General features: G+C 37.5%; 1 protein-coding gene across 1 annotated transcript in view; it reads right to left on the reverse strand.

Moving 5' to 3' along the window:
- The window catches only part of TMTC2 (transmembrane O-mannosyltransferase targeting cadherins 2), a 254,191-nt gene that overhangs the window by 135,364 nt on the left and 96,813 nt on the right, over positions 1-22,014 (reverse strand). Inside the window, exon 2 of the mRNA XM_037389907.1 lies at positions 18,063-18,633. Within this exon, the coding sequence (XP_037245804.1) occupies positions 18,063-18,633 (571 nt within the window). The remainder of the gene's footprint in view (positions 1-18,062; positions 18,634-22,014) is intronic.

Raw genomic sequence — 22,014 nt, forward strand, 5'->3', positions numbered from 1 at the left:
CGCAGTGATCCGGATCTCAATAAGCTTTATTCTTGCTTAATAATTAAGAAGCACCCTGGGGTCTGAAGATTATAAATATACTGACTGATCAACTTTCATTAGTGATGTTACCTTCAGACTGACAAGTTTGGCTTTAAATGGCATCATACATAAAGCAGTTCATAAAATAGAAGGCAAGGGACTTTAGCTTTCTGTAAAAATGTATCATAACGTTCACTAATTTGGAGAAAAGGTGTTTTCCCTTTTAGGTTTGATGGGTGGAGGAAGTGAGGACCCCCTTGTGCTTCACACACATTTTTACTACCATTTACTTGACAGGGGAGAGACATGACAGCATAACCTTCTGAGAGGTTGGTATTTTCCAGAGACACACAATAAAATTTTGAAATACACTAAAATCTCTTCTGCTTATACCATGAAATCATAATATCTGCTGTCACTCAGATGTCTTGGCTTTCTAATCAGTATAACACTTACCTAAACAATAGTTGACAACAAAAAGTAAGTTTGGTCAAATGCATTTTCAATTCTTACTTCATAATAAAGATTTCTACTAGACCTAGACACCCTCATGCACACCACTCAATCTCACTGGCAAAGTATCTCCTCAACATGGTTGATAGAGATTCATGGAAAATTAGCAAGTCTTTCATGCTCAGTGATTTTTTGCTACTTTATTTTCATGCTGTAATATTGAAAATTATATATTTATATAAGACTGAAGTTTTCACCTTTAGGTTATTATTGATCACATTAACACAACAATAAACAGTTGTGTCCTTGGGACAGCACATAGCTTAGATGAGAGCATTTATTTTTTTTTTGCTAAAAAAACATTCTAAGACAAATTTACTGTCTTGGTATGCATAAATGAATTATGTCTAGATTCAGTGCGTATGACATTATTCTTCTAAAGCAGAGGGCTATTTCACAGAAACACAGGTGAAAAAAAGTCTTGTTCAGGCCTTGGCCCGATCTGTTGTGTGGTTATGGCAGAGTCTGGGCTGACCTGTCTTGCCAATGAGCTTATACAGCCAACTTGTGTTTTCCCTTCTCTCTTTTTAAGAATTACATTTTCATAGTATATGTTTCTTCTGACAAAGCATGAAGGTAAAGAGAAGATTTTAAGATACCAGACAATTCACTGTGAATTACTGACACATTCCGCTTCCATAATTTATGTACCTTTTCCCTCCTGTTTATAATCTTTTCCAATCTGGCTCTTTTCATACCATATAATAGGCTTCCATCTCTAACTTGAAGGAGTATTCCTACAATTTGGTATAAGAAAGGCTCAGTCTTTGCTAGAGGACAAAAAAAAAATCCTTCATGCAATATATTTTTATTATTCAATTATTTTTAAATTAACAGTCAACTCAGTCATCACTATGTTGAACTTGTACACTTTCTTTTCGGGCTTCCCTTATTAAAATAAAAAATAAAGATCAAAGCATCTAGCCCCTGACTTCCTGTTGTTCTTGTCAGGTTTCTAACTTTTCTTACCCATAATTATCTCAAGTGGAGAAAATTCTGGTAAAGTTTTGGCTTTCAAATATTAAAACATTACAAACAGGGATTAACTATATTCTTGTATTATAGAAGAATGACATAGTCTACAGAATCTATTTCAGTGATTGTTTCTCTCCTACCGCAACACACAAACATTCAGGTTGAATTAACTGAAGATACAGTAGAATGCTCTTTCAGAATTATTATCTTCAGATTATTTCTCTCCTAAAAACTGATTTGTCTTTTGTAATACCACCACCCACAATTTATTTACACAGCTGGCTTTTTTTCAAACAAATCCACTGCATTAAGTACTACTTTTTCAAACAAATGTTCATATTTTCTAATCCATTCTTGGCAGTAATTCCTAAATGGTTAAATTACAGGACTACAAAGCCTCTCTAATTCAGTCCCAAAGGCACTCTTCTGAAGTAATAGTTAACAGAATGAATTAGCAATATTTTGAAATAAGTGGAAGATAGGAAGGGCAAAGATGTATCCTAACTTTAGGTATGTTAATTATTTCTTTTACCTGAGTGAACACCAGTGATCATTATTTTTAGATTATCATTTCTTACAAGCAAATGCATTCTAATCTCTTAAAGCCACTTTGAAACTTCACATCGTTAAGTCTAGGTGTCCCCCTCCAGTTCCAAACATACACTTGAGCACAAGAGAGTACCTATTATAGAAACACTTGCTAACAAAAATCTCAGCAGATGGGCAAGGTGCAAAAAGGCACCTGGGGTTGACTTTAGTAGGCCAAAACCAAAATAAAAGCACCCTTTTCAGATCCTCTGTTGTAATAAATGGGCAACATACATAAAAGAGATATCTGGAACAGTCATCTGGAAATGTTTAACATTACCTCAAAAGCTTACCTCAGAGAGCTTGAGAGCTGTCATTTGTGTTACCTCCCCTCACTTGTGGTATACTTCAGTCCCTTAATTTCAAAATCTGCTACAGATTTCCTTAGTGTATTTTAAGGACTCTTACAAAATATTTACAAAGACATAGTATAGTACGGACCCAAACATAAGCCTCTAACATCCTAGTTATTTGTGGCAAAGTCATTTATCCCTCTGGTTTGTCTGCCAGCTACCTAGGTTTTCATTCATGTGGTAATAGCCTTAAAAAAAAACAATATGAATTATTTCTAAAGTAAAACTGTGAAGGAAAATAAGTATACTCAAGTGCAGGATTCAAAATTCTGACAACAAATTTTTGAAACCACTGGAAAGAATTCATGTATTTTTTTAAGTGAATAATTTACATTTTAAATTCAGAACTTCCAGATAAGATGAACCACCATCCCTTCAGAACTTTATTATTAGCATAGTGTATGATCTACCTACTAAATGAATGCATATCAAAATACAAATGCACACACATTTCTCTGTACTATGATTTCTGCCGAGTGTGAAACTAAAACATTAAAGCCTGAGCTGTAATTTAAACTATGAACTCGATTCAATGACATGATGAAATCTTATTTCTTTTATTACATTCCATTATATTAATAATCTTGGTTTACTTTACAATCTTTATTTAAAAAATTAAATAAATTAAGGGGTTTTTTTGTTCAGGTTTTGGGGTTATTTCACCCCCTCCTCATTATCACAGTTATTCTCTTTTGCTATTGCTAACAGTCTCTCTTACTTCACCCTCTTTTGCAACCATTAAATTGTACTGGTGGTCACTGACCTTGGGTTTCTTTTGAAAGACTTATCTGTTCATTTACTCTTTCATTTCTCTTTTACAAAAGTAATGTTGTTTGCTATTAAAACCTTTGTTAACTTTATGAGAAAAAGTTACTTGGGCACAAAATCATGTCTCACGATCCTGGTCGTTCCAACCACTTGCCCACAACTTTCATATTTAAGCAGCCCCATGAATATCTTGTATTCTTTTCTGCAACATATCAAATCTGTAGGCCCTTGATACGCAGTTCAAATAGGCTAAAGATTAGTTGTGATTCAGCAATAGGAATTCTTCATCAAGCATCTGAATGTGATCTTTATCCAAATAATTGTTTGTATGTTTTGAAAAAATACCACAACTTGTTGTAGATAGGGATAAACCTTGAAAAACAAATCTAAACTCCCAGATTAAGGCATATGTACAATCACCCCACACTTGGATATCAGAGAAGTCTTCTAGTAAAGCAATAATCCTTTGCAGTTCATTGCTGCTGTTAATTTCAGATGGCAAGTCCTTAGTGTCCAGTGGGGTCCTAAAGACTATGCTTAATGGGGAAATTGATTAACCAGACTTCAGTGGCAGCCATAGCTGCATTAACATTTCCTATCTGAAGTAGCTGTGGGTAAACATTTAGGACTTAATTTACCAGTATTACCCACTGTTGAATTTTTACTATCCAAAAGGACACAACTGTTTCCAACAAATGAAAGATTTTCTTTCTGCATGATAAATAGTCCTCTCTCCTTCTCCTGCCTTTTCTCCAGTAACCCAAGATATATCAAGAGAACTTTGTTGCAGATGGACTTTGAAAACCATGTATTACCTTTTCAGAAAACAAAACGCCTTTTTACCCATGCCTTGACAGTTTAGACCTTGTTTAATCGGACTCTCAGTCTGGGGGGAGTATCTCTAGATATTCCCCCTTCAGGCCCAGTCCTTTGTGGCCTACACACTGAGAAAATATGGTCAAATAGTGACCAAACCAAGATTTGTGGAGCAAATCTTAACTAAGAAATTTCCTGATCTTGCAAACAAGTTTGTTAAAAAAAAATAATTCAGCATTAGATACATCAGAACTAGATTTTGAACTATTTTCACAGTGAGGAAGAACATTACTATTTCCTACATACAAGTCGAGTTGCACCCATGATGGCTTGAGAGTATCATAAAGGCACCTTCTACAAGATGATCAAATATCTCAAAGAAAAAAAACAAAAAAAAACACAAAACCAAAATTTGAACAAGCAGCCCTTCTTCAGGGTTCCATAAGGTCTTCACAGGACACTGCACCCAGAAAAAGCCAACAGTCCCATGCTAAAAATATGTGGCCTTCACTCCTAAGAACATCACATAGAATAAAGGATATGACATTCAAGTGCAGAACTGCTGAAGTTGTAGTAATTTTAACTGAACATTTAAATTTAATTAAGCTTTCATGAGGAGTCTATGTTTCTGCAAACAGCCTATGTAATTCACAATTGGCTGTACCTGCCAGCTAATGGTAGAATAGCAGATTATGAAAAAACTATATATAGACAACATGATGTCCTTAGAGTTCCACAGCCCCTGACATTATCAACAAGGGGAAGAAGACTGAAAACAATTTACTTCTTTCCTTTATTGCACTGGAAATTTAGCTTCCTGAAGGATTCAATAAAAACTTAAGCTATATTATGATTCAAGATGCCAATGCATATTATTTTAAAAAAGCCACTCTAAGATTTTTAGTAAGAAAATTTCTAAGCCATTTTGCTGCATCTCTATGTTGACAGCGCTTTGAAGAAGTCTGCTGATGCCGAGCAGCATGGTTTTGGAACTCACAAAAAGGTTAAGTCTGCAGTGAGTTTTTAGACATGTATGTTTGGGGGTATTTTAAATACCGTTTTTTAAAGCAAACCTTGAGTATTTCAAATTGTTTGTGAATCACAGTAATGTAACATTTAATCAAATTACTGTAACCAAGCCCAGAGAAAGAAACAGCAAAGCTGACCATCTGACAGACAGGCTTAAAAAACTCGCCCTGAGGGTTTAAAGCTGTCCGCTACACTACAAGTAAAACAAATAACCATAGTAAAACATGAATTTATTACCCCAGTGAGGCAGTATGTTGGTTGCTAACCACCAAGTATGATAGAATGCAAGGTCACATATCAAATAAGACTTTATAAAATTTCACTTTCCATTAGTCCACCAAAAACCTATAAGAAAACATCAACTGCCTACAATAAGGATAAAAGGACAGGTGCTGTACCCTCTGCTGATAAGATCAGCTCTCCTGATTAATATAGGAATAGTTAGCTTGCATAGATTCCCAAATTTTGGCTTCTATATCATACGCTTAGCTTTTCAATCAGTTCTTCAGGTTATGTCATCATTACTGATTTCTCCCTTTCTTCCTTACACTTTAGGCAGCTAACCCATAAAGTTGAACTTCAGCAGGCACTGCAATTCTTTCATTCAAATACAGGGGTGGGGTGGGGGGAAGTACTTAAATCAGGATTGGTATAGACCTGAAGCTAAAAACACTGCACATTAAGGACTATGTCAAAGACCACTGTCTTCATTAATAAGCCTACTAAATCACTGCTGCTTCAGAATAAGGGTATCATTTCAGACTAAATTTATTTCTAGTAGGAAACCAGAGTATAACTGAAAGAGAGATCTATTCCATGTAGCTGTTACATGAATATATCACTTCCTTACTGGATGTAGATTTGCAGATATGAATAAGGCAGATGTTAGTGAAGAGCCGCACTTGACACCTGTATCTTCATTATTTCACCTGATGATGGCAGAGGTTATTATCAGATTATCAGAGCACAGAGGAGCCATCTGGGTACAGCAGAGCCTTGGAGACCAACCAGAGAGCACAAGGACACATCAACCTTTTTACTACTGTGCAATCACAGACTGCTGACAACACACCAAATCATGAGCAGGGCAGTGCCAAGGTAGAAATGTATTTGCAAGGATACAGAGCTAATATAGTACCGTATATATCATGGTCTATGATGGAGTGAAAACAATCTTACAGACTGAAAACTGATAGATGTGAAAGAGGCATGTTTTTTTTACAGTTGTGGTTAGAAACTATACATCTTCAAAATACATCAACACAGACTACTAAAACAATAATTAAAATATGAACAGAGATTAATTGTGCAGCATTGTTTTCTGTTGTGTTGGGGTTTCTTGTTTTGTTTTTTTTGTTGTTGTTGTTTTTTTTTAACTTGCATTACATATAATACGTAAAGTGTAACTGCAGGTAAAAAGTGGGACTGTTTAGAGTAATCTGATAACTGCAGCCAGCTCAGTTTTGTCATGGAGTACCCTAACATCAAGTAAGAAGCACAATTCTCATTATGTAAGGAATTTTTCTTCCCTTTTTTCAAACTTCTTGGATTACAGATTAAATCCTGAAAAGATTTACTCTACAGATTTGCAAAGCAGAAAGCAAATGAAAACTTTCCAGAGTTAATGTTTATTCTCTCAATTATTAACACTTCCTTCTGATTGTGGAAGGCCTGAGATGATGACAACACTAACTTATTTTGACTACTGAGTGTCCTGATAAACACAGAGCTCATAAATACTCAGGTCAAATAAACAGTAGGTATGTATCTGCCTGGCCACCTTCAAACTTTGTGCACTAATACCAATCTAGTATCAGGCAGCTAAGGAACCCATCTACTTACCTTGCCTTTTGACCCATTTTTGCAGTGCGTAACAAGGTCTCTTAAATTAGCTAGCTTGGATACTTTCACATTATACCATTACCCCTAACTGCGTAAGTAAAGTAGAGGTTTACCTTGAGATAAGCATTTCTTACCACTAAGATCTTTTACAGAAGTTGATTGAAATAATCAATTGAATTCCTCTTCCAAGGAGAGATATCACTGACAGAACAAAGATGCATGAAGAGAAGGCAGGGTGGGTTGTGGGTGGGTTTGTTTGGTTTTTGTTTTGGGTTTTTTTGTTTGGTTTTTGTTTTGGTTTTTTTTGTTTGGTTTTTGTTTTGGGTTTTTTTGTTTGGTTGTTTTTTTGGGTTTTGGGGTGGTGGGTTTTTTTTGACAGGGATTTTTTGATTTTGGTTTTGTTTGGGCAGGTTTTTTGTTTGGGTGGTTTTGTTTGTTTCTGTTGAGGGGGAGTGTTTAGCTTGTTTGGTTGGTTGGGTTGGTTGGTTTGGGTTGGTTTCCACATAGGTATGTTGACTTAGTAAGAGATCAAAGAAGGTGCAAAGGAAGCAAGGTAAAAATATGTATTATGCAGGTCACCTCTCCCTGAATAAGATGCAAGAGGGAGCTCCACAACGCTAGCTGAAAGGGATTTAGAACTGGGATAAAGATATATAGTTTGATACTTTTTGTTCTGGAAAAAATTATACTTGGGACTCTTTGTAAATAAACAGGATTGCAGAATCATGGAACTAGGTATATTTTTAATCCATATTCTCAAGCAGAATTTCACAAAATAAGTCAAGTTCTTGTTTAACAGCTCAGGTCAGAGGAGAGATAAAAATATGTAATGATTAAAAAAAAAATAAAAAAATTCACCCTGCAAAATTGCTAATGCTGACTTTCCACAGATTTCAAATTACAAGAAGCCAAAAATGCTGTATATGAAGTGGTCCAAAGAGGCAAGAACTAAAGTTTAAAAAATTGGCATTGCTTCTACCTTAAAACTCATGAGAGCTATTTTGTGGTGGAGTTGTGCCACTTCTAATAATGTCTTTTCAGGACAAGTCTCCAAGTAAGAGATAGAACTACAATAAACATATATTTAAAAAATAAACTGTAATCTCACAATCCCAACTAAATAAACACCGCTGTTGATGCAAGCTTCATTGTGCTCTACAGCAGTACAAGCTGCCCAGGATACTTTTAAAATGTGCAGACTAAAACATGCAAAAAATTTATCCATAACCCCCAAAGTCCTGTTTTCTGGGAGAGAAAGAATTTACAGAGACTCAGTACAATTCTACCCTCTCTCTTCCCCAGCTCCCTCATTGCCTTTATTAACTCAATATGCCCCTATACTCACTTTAAAGACTTCATTGCTATGGGAATTTATTTCCATATTTTATTGTCAAGCAGAAAAACAAGATTTTGATGATTAAATATCATAGAAGCTCCGACTTTTGCACAACTTAATCAAATCTGCAGCCTTAGAAGCAATCTCTGTGTGTGTGTCTGAAAGTCTTAACATTCTGATCGTAAAAAGGTACCTTAGGAGCCAGGTACACAAATTCTCCCCTCAAAAGCTTCTGGATAATTTTAACGTCATTTCCTCATATGCACTTTCAATTAGTTTCCTAGAAACTTAGGAACAAGAAATATTTTGTGTTCCCCCTGCTCCCAATGTGGACTATCCACAGCATCAAGGGACTCTTTTCTAAGAGACATTCAACATTAGTGAGGCTAGAAATTTACCTCCTAACAACTGACCCATAAAGTCAGCTGCAGAAGCGCAAGCCTGGGTTCCTTCCCTCACCATACCTAATCTGCACTGCACTGGAAAAAGAAGTACAGACATATGTACAAACATCGTTCAGTTCCTCCAGTAAATATGCTAGAAAATGTCTGCTGCCTTCTATCACAACTGGCTGTTTCCACTGTAAATCTCACACACCTGTATTTTCCCCCTTTTTAATATTATAACTGTCTACATAGGTTAGTGTTCAGAATCACTATAGCTTGGAAAAATCATGCATATAAACATTAAATCATTAGGATGTAAATTAAAACGAGCATAAACAAGGAAATTCAAAAAGAGAAAAAAAAGTCTCCCTCGCAGCTCAGGGTTTGCATATGTTCCCGCTCCTTCAAAATATATTCTCCCAGGTCTGGAACCAGAGCTCATGCTCGTGTACCAGGAATGGCTCGCTCTTGAGTAGGACTCTAGAAAGACAACTGTCTTTGAGAATACAGTTCTATCAAACAGACTCAGGCAATGCTTTCTGAGCACTACAGTTCTGAAACTTAGGTGACTGCAGTGAAGATGCTCAAAAAATCAGGAGCCTGATCTTCAAACACTCTCAGCAGTGTTACCTTTCCCAAAGGTACTGCAACGCACTGCTAGGAGTCAGAACTCACAGCATCCACAAGCTGCACCTGCTCCTTAATGTATTTGATTCTGACTGGGGACATACGAGTTTTTCTCTTCTGACACTATTATTGTGTGCCCTGACTCCAGGGAGCAGAGTCTAGCTTGCTATTTAGCTGTGATCAACCAAGTGCAACAGGTTCATTCAGTAAAACTCACCAGGAGCTGCAAGCATTCAGCACTTCAACAAATCAGGACATTTAGGTGCCTACCCATGACATTAGGAGGCTAATGTAAAGTACTCATGATTGAACACTTGTGCACAAAGCACAGGTATAAACTTTCTGTACGGCATTTAACAAACACAAGGAATACATACCTGATGAATACAATCATGAATGCATGCATTTTAACCAAGACACCAAACAGGTTTAAGCAGAAAGGCTAACTTCTACAGCAAATCTACAGGAAACACGAAACTAATTACACCAGGAGACATTAACTCTTGAAGGCACTGCTTTGCTTTAACACTGTATGTTGGTTTTCCCATTTTGTGGCCAGTATCCAAACAACTGACTCATGGGAGAAGCAGAGCTAGAGGGGAAAGGCTTTCTAGCTCATAAACAAACAGATAATTGAAAATGGATAAAAGCTGCATGTATTTTCTTATCCCTCAAATTTCACAGGTACCCAAGTCCCCTTATCTCAGCATAAAATATTTAATATGTTTGACCATCCCTACCAAAAAGCATGAAATTTAACTCTTCTTTAATACTGATATTTTAAACAGGAAAATTGCCAGTTGTTAGAAAAACATTTTTATAAAGCTTCTTCAATTAGGGAGCTAAAGTAATCACTAAGATGAAGAAAAAAACACCACCTGTAAATATTCCTAATGTTCTGAAACACAGTTGTTACACACTATGGTAAGTCTGGTGCTTTCACTTGATTTGTTAAATATTTTTAAAACCTTAAAAGCTAAGTGAGTTACCATTGTCAGATTGATATTATTTGCAAAGGTTTTGTAAACTGGAACATAGCAAGCCCACCAATGCCCTGTAATTAAACAGCACAATGAAAAAGTTACGCTTGATGTTATTAATTGGCATATAACCTCAGAACAAAAAATAAGTGCTAACACCAGCCATGCAAAGCTCTTTTCCATCCTGTGCCTCAAAAAAGATCCCTTTTAAGCCCGGGGGGAGAATGGAAGAGCTCTGCATATTTTGCATGCTATCATGCAGTATCAAACTTACGCGTCTGAAGACAGTGACAAATTTTCTCTAGCAAACTAACATCTCTTGTATAAACTGAAGGTACTTCATGTCTTCACAGACTCTGCAAATAAGAAAAGCCTTCTCTTTTTCTTCACTTACTTATTTACTAAAGAATCATATGCCTTCTCCACCTTTCCAGAGAGGTGTTCTCAACTATATGCTCCAAGATACCACTGTAGACTTCAAGTGGGCAGAATAAAGTAATGCAGATTTTAGTAGCAATTCCAATTTACTATTAAAATATAATCCACTTTAAGCCAGTGACTTCAGCAAGCTAGCTTCTGATTCCTCATTTAAAAAAAAAAAAAAAATTACAAAATTTGCCTTTGGATGCTCTATTTCTGTCCTATGTGATCCATTTCAGTGGTTCAAATCACCCCACAAAAATATTTTCATGAAATAACAGCTATTTATACATATTGATGTTCAGTTCAGCGCCACTCCACTGACACCACAGGGATCTGCAGGAGATCACCATCTCTGAGAAGAAAGATAGCAGCAGCCAATCTTGCTTTTCTTATTTCAGGATCAAAAGGAAAAGCAGCAAGGAGCTGTGGGTACTACAGGAGTATTAGCTACTTGAAATTGTCAAGAAAGAAGTAAATTGCAAAAAGCTTCTTTTGTCTATAAAATATCTGCTGAAGGGAGGGGGAGCAACGGTCTTGACCGTACAGGCCTCATGCTGCTGCCATCCAGCAGAGTGAAAAGCACCAGACTGGCTCATCCACAAACATGAGCAATGTATGTGCAGGCACATTTGTCTCAGCATTTCCACAACTTTGTACAGGCTTAAAGCTGCTAGGAAAATTAACCCCCAGCTGACCATCACATAATGAGAGATCACAGCCAGGGAAGAAACTGGGCCCCAGCTGGCAAGAGAGCTCCCAATCTTTTCCACAGCTCTTGAAATGCTAAAGGTTACCTGGCCCACAAATACAACATTTAACAGCTTAGTGCATTTGAATATGCAGCTTTTGTTAGGCAAAATGAACCTGCAAGAGGCATGTCATGTTTTGAAGATGTAAGCTATTGATTACTTTTAATTGGAACAAAAGTAGTCTCAAGGAAGAGTATGTTTACTAAATATCTGACTTCGAGGATGAAGTCCGTCCTGTGAGGGAGCAGCTACTGCCCTAACAGTCTAAACACTGCATTACAAAGACACTGGACTAAGGGCTGGACCATACCCACACAAGTGTTTGAGAGAAACAGCTTACAAAATAACAGCTTACTGATCAGACCTGCCAAAATATGCAGCCCTCTGGGTAAATTCAAGCGTAACAGAACTCCTCAGATTGTAGAAAATGAGCAGAAAATAAACTATGAAGCTAGATTTTTAAATAGTGATAAAACACTACTGCAAAATGGCATAACTTGTAGATGCGGAAGGAGTAAAAAACCAGCAAGACTGACTACTGCATTGCTAAGGCTTTAGAACTCCCTTAGATGAGAAGAATAAAACTGTAAATTTAAATCAAGAGCACCATTTTATTTTAAAATTGCTTTCCAAAGCATGACGGTTCTAAAAGTAGTTGACTTCAAAGAGTAAAGAATGTAGAAAGTGGCTTATTTCAAGTTAAGAGCGTTCCTAAAAATCAGTAGCTTTACCTAATACCCAGCAGGAATCATATATATTACCCACAACTAAGGCTGATCCAAGACCATAAAAGAAAGCAGTGTTTTATAAAACTTGGTTTGGTGGTTGACCATGTCATCCATGGAGGCCCCAGGTTTACATCATTGCCTTAAGTAAAATATAGGCCTCCAATAAAATCACTTTTTATAAAACCAATACTGTTTAATAGCACGGAAGGTTAGATAATGCATCCTGAAATCCAATTTGTGGTTCATGTTAAGCTATTGATACCAATACCTAATTCCATATGTGAGACAGACCTCCCGGAGGGAGATTTTAATCAAATAAGTGATGGGAAAAGAGAGGTTTCCTTATTTTAGTATAACAAACCCCCTGTACTAACAATATGTTGATCTGGTAAAATGTTACCATACTGCAGCAGTTGAATATTAGTAGAACATACATCTGGTTTAGTTATTTCTGTAAAGGAGTTTGTATACAAAAATCACAGAGCAATAAATATTTTATCATTACCATTATATTAAAAATGAGCTTTAAATGTATTTGCCCCATCTTTTTAACTTCTAGTGCTCTCCAGCTCCATTACCACTATAAAAAAAAATAAAAAAAGAAAAAGAAAAAAAAGAGGAAAAAAAGGAAAAAAGGCAGCACAGTAGGGTACATATTCGCTTTGTACTACTAATTGGACAGAAGACTATGTACGGCAATGTTGATTAACGGTTCTGCTCTCAAGCAGGAGATTGCAAGTACAAAAGAATTAGGCCTCTGCATTTGCATATTTTCTATAACTACAAACTTAATCACAGCTCTCTCCCGTATTCAGGTTCCCCCCCTCCCACCCCTACACTTTTGGTGGTTTAACTTGCACAAGTCTAGCTGCTGACAGGTACAATCATCTGATACCTGATACATGACAACTCAATCAATCTGCATACCTGCTATGCAACTTACACTGGAAATGATTCAAGGTGTAAAATGCTGAAAAAAATCAAACAAAAGCCTAACTTTCTTCCATAAGGAATGCTTTGCCCCGGTAGAGCACCCACTTTTTTTTTTTTAATTCCTCCTTATTTCAGACAACTCATTTATGACCACAATAAGTACACTTCCATCAAAAAGTCCTGACAAGACAGCGAATACACTCTTGTCAGCCAGTCAGACAGAATAAAATAGAGCTAACCAAATGAAATGGGGTCCAGACTGACAACTTCACCAGCCAGAGAGAGCGCATCACAGGCTGATGGGAATAAAAAGTCTTGGCAAAAGAAAAAAAATCAGCAGCCAAGTTCTACTGAATAACCAATATGCGGATGACAGGGAAAAGAACTGGATAGTTTAATAAGTAGCTACGATGTACAATTTTAAAGTGCATTAAGAATAGCTTCTAAATAAGGGGTAATACTCATCTGCTCTGCTGGTGGTCCTGCTCTGCAGCTGCCTTGTTCAGAAGTCCTGCCAGTCCACTCAGATTGCACTGGGACAATGTCATGTACTTGATCTGACAAACTGGGACTCACATGATAAAAGGCATGAGCCCAGTAAACAGCTACTGGCCTTGTGCAGTAGCCACCATTTTGTATTTATTGGACACTCAGACCAAAGATAAAATGGGGAAAAAAACCAGGGTTGTCACTCCAATGCCATCTCCTGGAGCATTTTTAAAGCTGCTTTTACCAGCTCATCCTGCAGTGACCATCCCGAAGAAGGTCAGTGGTTTTACTGTTCTTTAAACAATTAATTGTGTCTCAGTTTCCCCCGTGTATATTCTGAAAAAGGTTACAGAAGCCAAAAGACATATAGTCTGGGAGAAAGCCAGCCTAGGTCCTTAACCACCCACTCCCCCAAACCCCTTGCTCTCCACTCCTTGTTTCTGCTGCTGCACCTCTGCTTTCCTCTCAGTATTTGCCAGTACAGCTGTTTGTAGGGCAATGATGAAGAGTAGATATAACTGATTTGATTCAGGTTTAAAATAACTCCTAAAGATATACCTGGAATACTGGGGGTAGTGATGGTGGTTAAGGGGTATTTTTAACCTGCATTTCCTCTCAGTTCCAGTTTGCAGCACAGCCCAGGAAACAGTTGTGTCAGCTCAGCTGGACAGCATTTAGCTTAAGGTAGGTAGCCTGAAAGGCATAGCTCCTTTCTACCAGTCCATTACAAAGCATTCTGTTTCATATCATTATTGCTTACCTATTTAATATAGATTTGAGCTAACCACTTCTTAAAATGATTTTCCTTTCTTCCTTGACACCATTCTACACTTTCCCCCTCCAACACACTACAGAAGACCATAACATTTTCCTAAACTGCCCCTTTCAATGTCTTTTTTCCCCCCTTTCTACTGCAGATGCCCTCTCCCAGTATTTACACTGGGAAAACACAAAGGAGAAATTCCTGAACAGGTAAATAGACACAATTATTTCTAATTACCCAGACATTCTAATAGGGAGTTCTTTGATGAGAAGGAGTTTGGTGGGAGTTTTTTTGTTTTGGCTTAAACCATACTCCAGTTTTTTAAATGCTCAAGCCAATTAGCTAACGTATCTGTAGATGGCTACTTTGGTCTCATGCAATTTGCAATGCAGGAATGCCTTTTCAAGCAAGAAAAAGTGTAGGCAACAATATTTAAAAAAATAGTAATCCAAAAATTGATTTTGTTTGCTTAAGGAGATTTTACTGATTGTTCTAGGAAAAACTAATTTGTCAGTTCTTAATAAGGATATATTTCATTTAAGGCCAAAGCAGCAGCAAAAAAAAGGCAACACCCAAATGATCCCAGAGAAATGCAGACCTGAAAGCTTTCTTAATTTTTATTTGAGTCTGTGCTTTAATTCTGTATAATGCAAAAATGAATCTGTTGGCTACATACTTTGGGGGGTTACTTTGTTTATTTTAAAAACAAAGCATATGAAAAGCAAAGCAAAAGCCTCACCTATCTTTATCATTCCATGTATAAACATACAGAACCAAAAATCAAAGCTTTTAGTAAGAAAACTTAGCTCTGTTCTTATTAATGATTTCTGAAGAGCCAGGTTATCAATTTAAAATGGCAATCTTACACCATAATAATCTTGCAATTCTTTGAAAATACATCTAAAACGTAATTTCAAATCAGCAGGACAGGACAGCATCTAACATACCTTCATGGTCAGGAGTTGTCAAACATTGGTCAGACATGCTACAGTCAAAATCCAGATTTCTCAACTCCATGTGCATTGGCCATTCTCAAATTCTCCATTGATATCAGCTAAATAGCATTCTCCAAAATGAATTTGCAGTCTTTGGATGGAGCAGGCCAGTGACAGTCTCACTATCCTGAACACTCTCTAAACAGTGTTTTAAGTGAAAGGGTAAAACTCAAAGAAAGTGCTTCGGAAAATACTGACTGAAAAAGGCGGCAATGCACTAGAATAATTATTTTCAGTTTCTTTTTTAGTAAATTGCAGTGGTTTTATTGCCCTAGAACATTTCTATCATACAGTGTAAAGCTCTCCAGAAGACTGAAGCATTTGCTTTAATTTGCTTTTAAGGTGCTACCTTTGTTTCTCTGTAACACACCTATCTTTACTTATTTTGTAATTACAGTGATTATCCTTACAAAAGGTTTGTATTTCACAGTGTTACTTCCCATGCTTAGGAGCAGGAAACTGCAATGCTAAAGGTAGAGGCTATGCAAAGTTGGACTACAAAGGAGTATACAGACAAGCCACTCAAAAAGAAACACTTCTCATAACAAGCTAGGCCAATGAAGATATTTCCTGGCATCTCAAGCCCTATAGAATGATACATTCTTACAAAACATTATGTAATTTGTGAATGATTTTTCAAAAACTTCAGTAAGAAAGAAGCCTTACTTAAAATAGTTTGTAACTGAAGCTTCCAGCTGAGTTCCTCATCACTGTAAATGAATGAACAGAGGCATCCCTAGTATTGAAGAAAAACTTGGACAGCAGTGCTGACCAAGGAAAAAGGTAGCCTTGTAAGTTAGTGAATTAGGAAATGCATTTCTGGCAGATTAATAAAAATGCTCATGTTTTGTTTACTGTGGTCTCTCCCCATAAAATTCCCTCCAGCTAAAATCCAATCTCCATGAAGATCTGTAATCTACAAAGCACAGAATTATTATTTCTATTGTTACAGATGGGAAAAAATATTGAGGCTTTGACAAGAGTTTGCTGTCCAAGAGAAGTCCAGTACTGGGTGAAAAACCACGCACAAGCCAGGCGTCCCATCTAGGAAGACAGGCATTCTAGGATGTGGAAGCTCAGACTTCACCTGTGTCACTTAGGTCTTTTCTGGAACAACTTCACCCTGGCCCTGAAGCACAAAAGGAGGGGAAAAAAAAAAAGGGGGGGGGGGCGGGGATCACAAATGTTTGCAAATGTTTTGGTTTTGAGCAAGGAGTGTTCTGCAACAAAAAAATTCCTAGCTCCATGACTGCATCTTCGTCATTAGAGGTTGCAATGAGGAGAGGCTGTGCAGAACACAGTTTAGATTTGTGTAAAGTCATGCACAAGGTCTTCAGAATTTCATATATGCCAGATAAATGTTTTTACCACTGTTTAATTCTGTAGGATAGTACTTGAATTATGAACCAAACTGCTTGAAGCACTTTACAGAATCTCACCCTATATCTTTCAGAACAAACCTTGCTGGTACAGATGCACTTCAAAAAAAAAACCCACCCAAACTTAATTAGCTTACTGTTTGCTTCTGCTTAATATTAGGTGCAAAATGTAACATACAATATTTGGCTACTGACAACAAGAGGTCTTACATACGTCAATATACATAAGTAATATATACACACACAAGAAATTATTCTTTCCTTTCCAGTTTTGTCAGAAAACAGCATAACTAAGCCAACATGTCACAGCAGTTTAAGAGGACACTATCAGAAACCACTTAATTTTTGTTTTACTCTTACTGTTTTCCTTGTATAGTCTATACATCTGTAGTGTACAAGCAGAAATTATCGCTTTACCAAAATCTACATTTTTTTTCTCAATTCATGTGAGTGAGAAATCAAAATTTTAAAATCACAGTGTTTGAGATAGATTGCACAACTGTATTTTGTATTATTGCTTTATTTTGGTTATGTCTCACTGAAAAATGTGATATAACATGTCCCTATGAAACACACTCCTTTTGTTATGTCAGTATTTTTCTGAAAGAAATCCATTTCACTGAAAATAAAATTAGAAATACTTAGCTTACTCATTTGTACAGCAACTGATTTAAATGAGTCTTGATTTTGGCTGGCGTTTCTGGGTACCACTAAAATACATGTAGTTTTGGGAGAGGGAGGTTAGGGGGTTTTGGTCAGCATGTTTGTTTGCTTATTTTATGTGTTTGTTCTTGGGCAAGAAGTTAAAAAATGATAAATATTTATTTTGTTAAGGCAATAATACATTGGAGTCAGTTCCTACCAGGGGGGAGAAAAAATACCTGCCAAAGGCATGCACCCTGTTCCTATGCATCTCTGTAAAACTAGACCAATAAGAGCTCTATTTTTGCCTCAGGGAGCCTGTAGATGATATCAGCTGCCACACTTGCACGCCCAACCAAACTAAGCTGACTTTGCAAGATACAAGAGGATAAGAGCATGAATGAATTCTTTGCAAAATGCAGCCAGCAATCCAGTGCTAGACAGTAAACAGAATCTAAGGAGAGCACTGCTGGAAGCAAGGAAAGTAATTGAAAAAAATACATCCCCAGCGTCAAGTAATGGCAATGGATAACAACACATTGTTTAAACAAAATGCAAAACCCCCATACTAAACTGCTTTAAATGTTCTTTCAGCATTAGACATCTGTGCTTATTTTGGGGAGTTGACTAAACTACTAAGAATTATTGTGTACTTAAACTCATTTAGCACCTGTTTAACAGTGATTGGTGCCTTATGAACAAATAGCTTACAAGAAAGAAGACTCACCTTATATAAAGCAGGAATGATCTGATGCATTTTCAGTCGATGAAATACAAAGATATCATACACCGCTGAAATGGCCAGAACAGTCACTCCTTGCTCCTTCCACAGCATGCTGCATCCTGCACACAGCCCTGCTCCCAAGATCCAGCCCCAAGTACTCAGTGAGGAACCTCTAGTAGAGCAGTGCTTCATGTAACACATCAGGGAAAGCAGAAAGAAGAGGCAAGCTCCGATGTCTGCCCTCCCTACAATCCCTGCTACGGCTTCTGTGTGGATCGGGTGAGATGCAAACAGGAGGCCTGCTATCAAGGTCCAGTACCCATCCCCAAACAGGATCCTGGAGAAGTTTGTGAAAAGGCCTGTGACTGCAGCATGTAACAGGACATTTACAAGGTGGTAGCCCCATGGGTCCATCCCTCCAACGGCATGGTTAATGCGGAAGGAGAGCGTGCAGAGAGGTCTGTAGGACTTGTGGCTCCCACTGTGAGTAAGCAGTGTCCCCCAAAAGTCATTGTAGAAGATATGGGTCCACGGCGTCTCAGGCAGAAGGTCCTGGTTTGTCTTGATAGCTCGACTACAAAAGACAAATAAAAACCTCATTTCAACAGATGGAAAAGGGTACAAATGAAAGGCTGTCAAAATGCAATCATATTGCTACCACAAAAAAGAATGGCATTGCTTTGGTGCTGCTTTAATTCAAGTTTTGAATTTTTACATGTGATGTTAGAAAGCTACGTATCTATTGACTTCCCACTAAAGCAAAATTTCCATATAAATTGGCTTTTAAAACATTAGAAACAGATGTTACGTTGCTTCCATTAAATTAAAACACCCTTCAGTGACATTCTTCAGAGTCTAACCCAGGAATAATCGGTTAAGATTTGATGAGTTTTAATTAAAATGGAAAAGAAATATGAAAAACTGACAAATATTATTGTTGAAACAACAGATCCTCCAGTAATTCAGAACTAAAACCCCAACCGGCCTTTTATACTGAAATTTTAATTTAGATGTTGGAATGAATCTCACTGACGTGGATGAACAATAAATACAGGAGTTCGTAGGAGCATGCAAATCTCTGGTGCTGTACGGAGCACTCCCACAACTGTCTCATACATATTTTGACTGACAACATTTTCTGCTAACGCCTTGCAGGAGGCAGACAGCAGAATATTTTACAGGTGAAAATATACCTTCTCTTTAAATTTCTTAGATTTACAACTGAAGAAAAAACATTTTTGTGTTGTATTAGCTTATGAATTCAAATCTGTGTCAGCTTGGTTGGAAAAAAAAACAATGCTGCAGCTTTCAGCATTTATGTTTCCAACCACCCCAGCAAGGACTGGTGCCAGCCATTAGCAGTCTCCATGTCTAATTTGGTACTGTAAAAATCTGTCCCCTATAGTGTTCGTACAAATGCAATCATTTGCATTTAAAATTTATGCTGTGGGAGAAGGTGTGAGACCTGCTTAGTGCAAAAAGATGACTAGAATTTAATTAGTTACTTGCCTTCATAGCCAAAGCGTATTTAAGCAATTATTTAAAGATGCATTGCTGTTACTACTGAGCTTAACTTAGCATTTATTTTACCAGCGTAATTAAGGCTCCAGCCAGCTCAAGACTCTTCTATTAAAAATACTAAAGAGGTATGATTTATATTTAATTCTTTACTCATTCTCTCTTTCTGCTTTTCCAATAAATATCTTCCCATGATTAACAATTCTTCAATTCAGATGACGAATAAAAAAAAATGGTGTGAAACTAAGGCCTGCATTTCAAATGCACTACTCTCATTCATCCTCCAAGACTCCCTTCATATTCTCCATTCCCTTGGAACCTATATCCAAAACCCATTTTTTATGGTATTAGTTTCAGGAATGTTGTCTTGTTCTGTAAAGAAAACTGCTCAAAGGCTGATACACTATGCCACAGAATCTCCATGCAAATACCACGCAGATCAGCAATTCCATTGTCCAGAGCACATTGCTGTAATGCTTTCAGACAGGCTTCCTCTCAGCATGTCCTTTTGTCTCTGAGCATATGGAGGTTATGGAGAGGTCAGCTTAAATCCTTTAAAGATCTGATGATGCTTTCTAGTACATTTGAAAATTTTAATTTTGACTTCCGCTTATGCAGTGGATCAGGTTGCTTGTATTTGTTTTCCCAACCCCACACACATTTTTCTCATTTTAGTCCAGTCACAAAAGAACATTGGAAGAAAACAAGATCTTTGTTTTCACTTTATCTTGTCCTTCTGTGTAGTCCTTTCCTGAAATCCAGTTCCTCTGTGATTCCAGTTTGTAGTATCACTCTCAGAAGTACTATCAGAAAAACTAGGAATTCAGCAAGAATAAAGCAGGTGTTAATCTAGAAAGAGTCCAGTCCTTTCTCTGAGAAAAAAAAATTTTAGACTACAGGCTCCCAAATGCTAAGAATGTTTATCAAATGTCAGGGTTTAGAGTTGAGAACTTGAACCGCAAGCCTGCTTTTTTCTTGGGGAAATACTGAGAAAATAAGTGGTGGTAATATTGCCAGCACAGTTACCTTCTCCTGAGGCAGAGAGTTCTGCTGCAGCCTAGATGGTGCACAGGTTGTTCCCAGGAAATGGTAGCTTTTCATGTATCTTTTGCAAACGTCACCATTTCCAATACTTGAAGCCATGTAACCAATTTAAAAAAAAGACGGAACTACAGCTATCAGTACATATGTATAAAACAACTCCACACTATGCTGCTACACTCGTTAAAAAGAGACCAGCCTTCTCCCTCTAAGCCTATCATTTTCATGCAGTATAGTCAAATACGAGTATTCCACACAAAAGTAAACTGCTTTTCTCCATATCCTACAGAAACTTGTTGTACATTCTGAAGGCATTAATTCAGCTAAATTTTATTTACAGCCTTAGCAACAAATTTGATGCAACCCTGATCCTTTCCTGTTCAGTCTACGTGAAATTTTTTTAAAAAAAAAAAAAAACAAAAAAAAAACACCAAAAAAAAAAAACCACCCCACACCACCACCACAACAAAAAATATCTAAAGGAAGCCCTGAAGACACAGTATTGATCACTAAGTATGTGGGTACAGAATTCAGCAGGCAATTCTGAAATACTCCTAGCTTCTCATGTGTGTAAAGGCAACAGATTCTAGTCCCTGCCAGTCAGCATGAAAAATACAGAAGCTGCCAGTTCCAGCTTTCTCAGTGGTTCAGTCAGGTCAAATGTTGCATTCTCTATGAGTTAAAATTTTAAATAAAGTTAACAGTTCTTTCCATATGTTTTCTTTTTCTTTTTCCCTAAACATTTAAAAGTAAAAGAAAAAAGAAATCTAGCTAATGCTTTGGGATATTAGAAAAGCCTAATACAAGAGCAAAGGTAGACGTCCTACAGCAAAGAAGCAAGTCTCGGGTAGGTTGCTTGCTAATTGTATAAAAAAACCACACTCAGACAACATTAGACTTGACTGTGCAGGAGGATGCAGGAATACAAGCACCTGAGATACTGGTGCCAGGCAGTTCTGTGTCATTTTGCCCTCAAAAGTTAAAGTGAGCAAGGTCTCATAACACTGAGGACAACACCCCGAGCACCTCTGCTGCAGGTCAGACAGATACAGCCCGTGGGCAGCCCACACATAACCATGGCTGTGTCCACCCACACCCCCAGACTGGCTGGCAAGAAAAACATTAAGTGAAATGTCTACCTTTGTGAAGGGGAGAGAAATAGAAGTTCTGTACCTAATAAAATAAAAGAATAAATACAAATAGTACTAAATTGCTCTTCAGGGCCCTGAGAGTAGTAACAAGCCTTGACAGGCCTGAACTCCCTCCCAAGGCTCCCCCACCCTGCCCATGGCCCAGGACCCCATGGCAGCCCCCCGGGGCCATCAGCCCCTGCCCCAGCGATGCCCCAGCAGGGCCGGTCTCCAGCTCCCACAGCCCGGCCTGGCCATGGGCCCAC

The sequence above is a fragment of the Falco rusticolus genome, chromosome 5 (genome assembly GCF_015220075.1).
Source record: "Falco rusticolus isolate bFalRus1 chromosome 5, bFalRus1.pri, whole genome shotgun sequence".
NCBI classification, from domain to species: domain Eukaryota; kingdom Metazoa; phylum Chordata; class Aves; order Falconiformes; family Falconidae; genus Falco; species Falco rusticolus.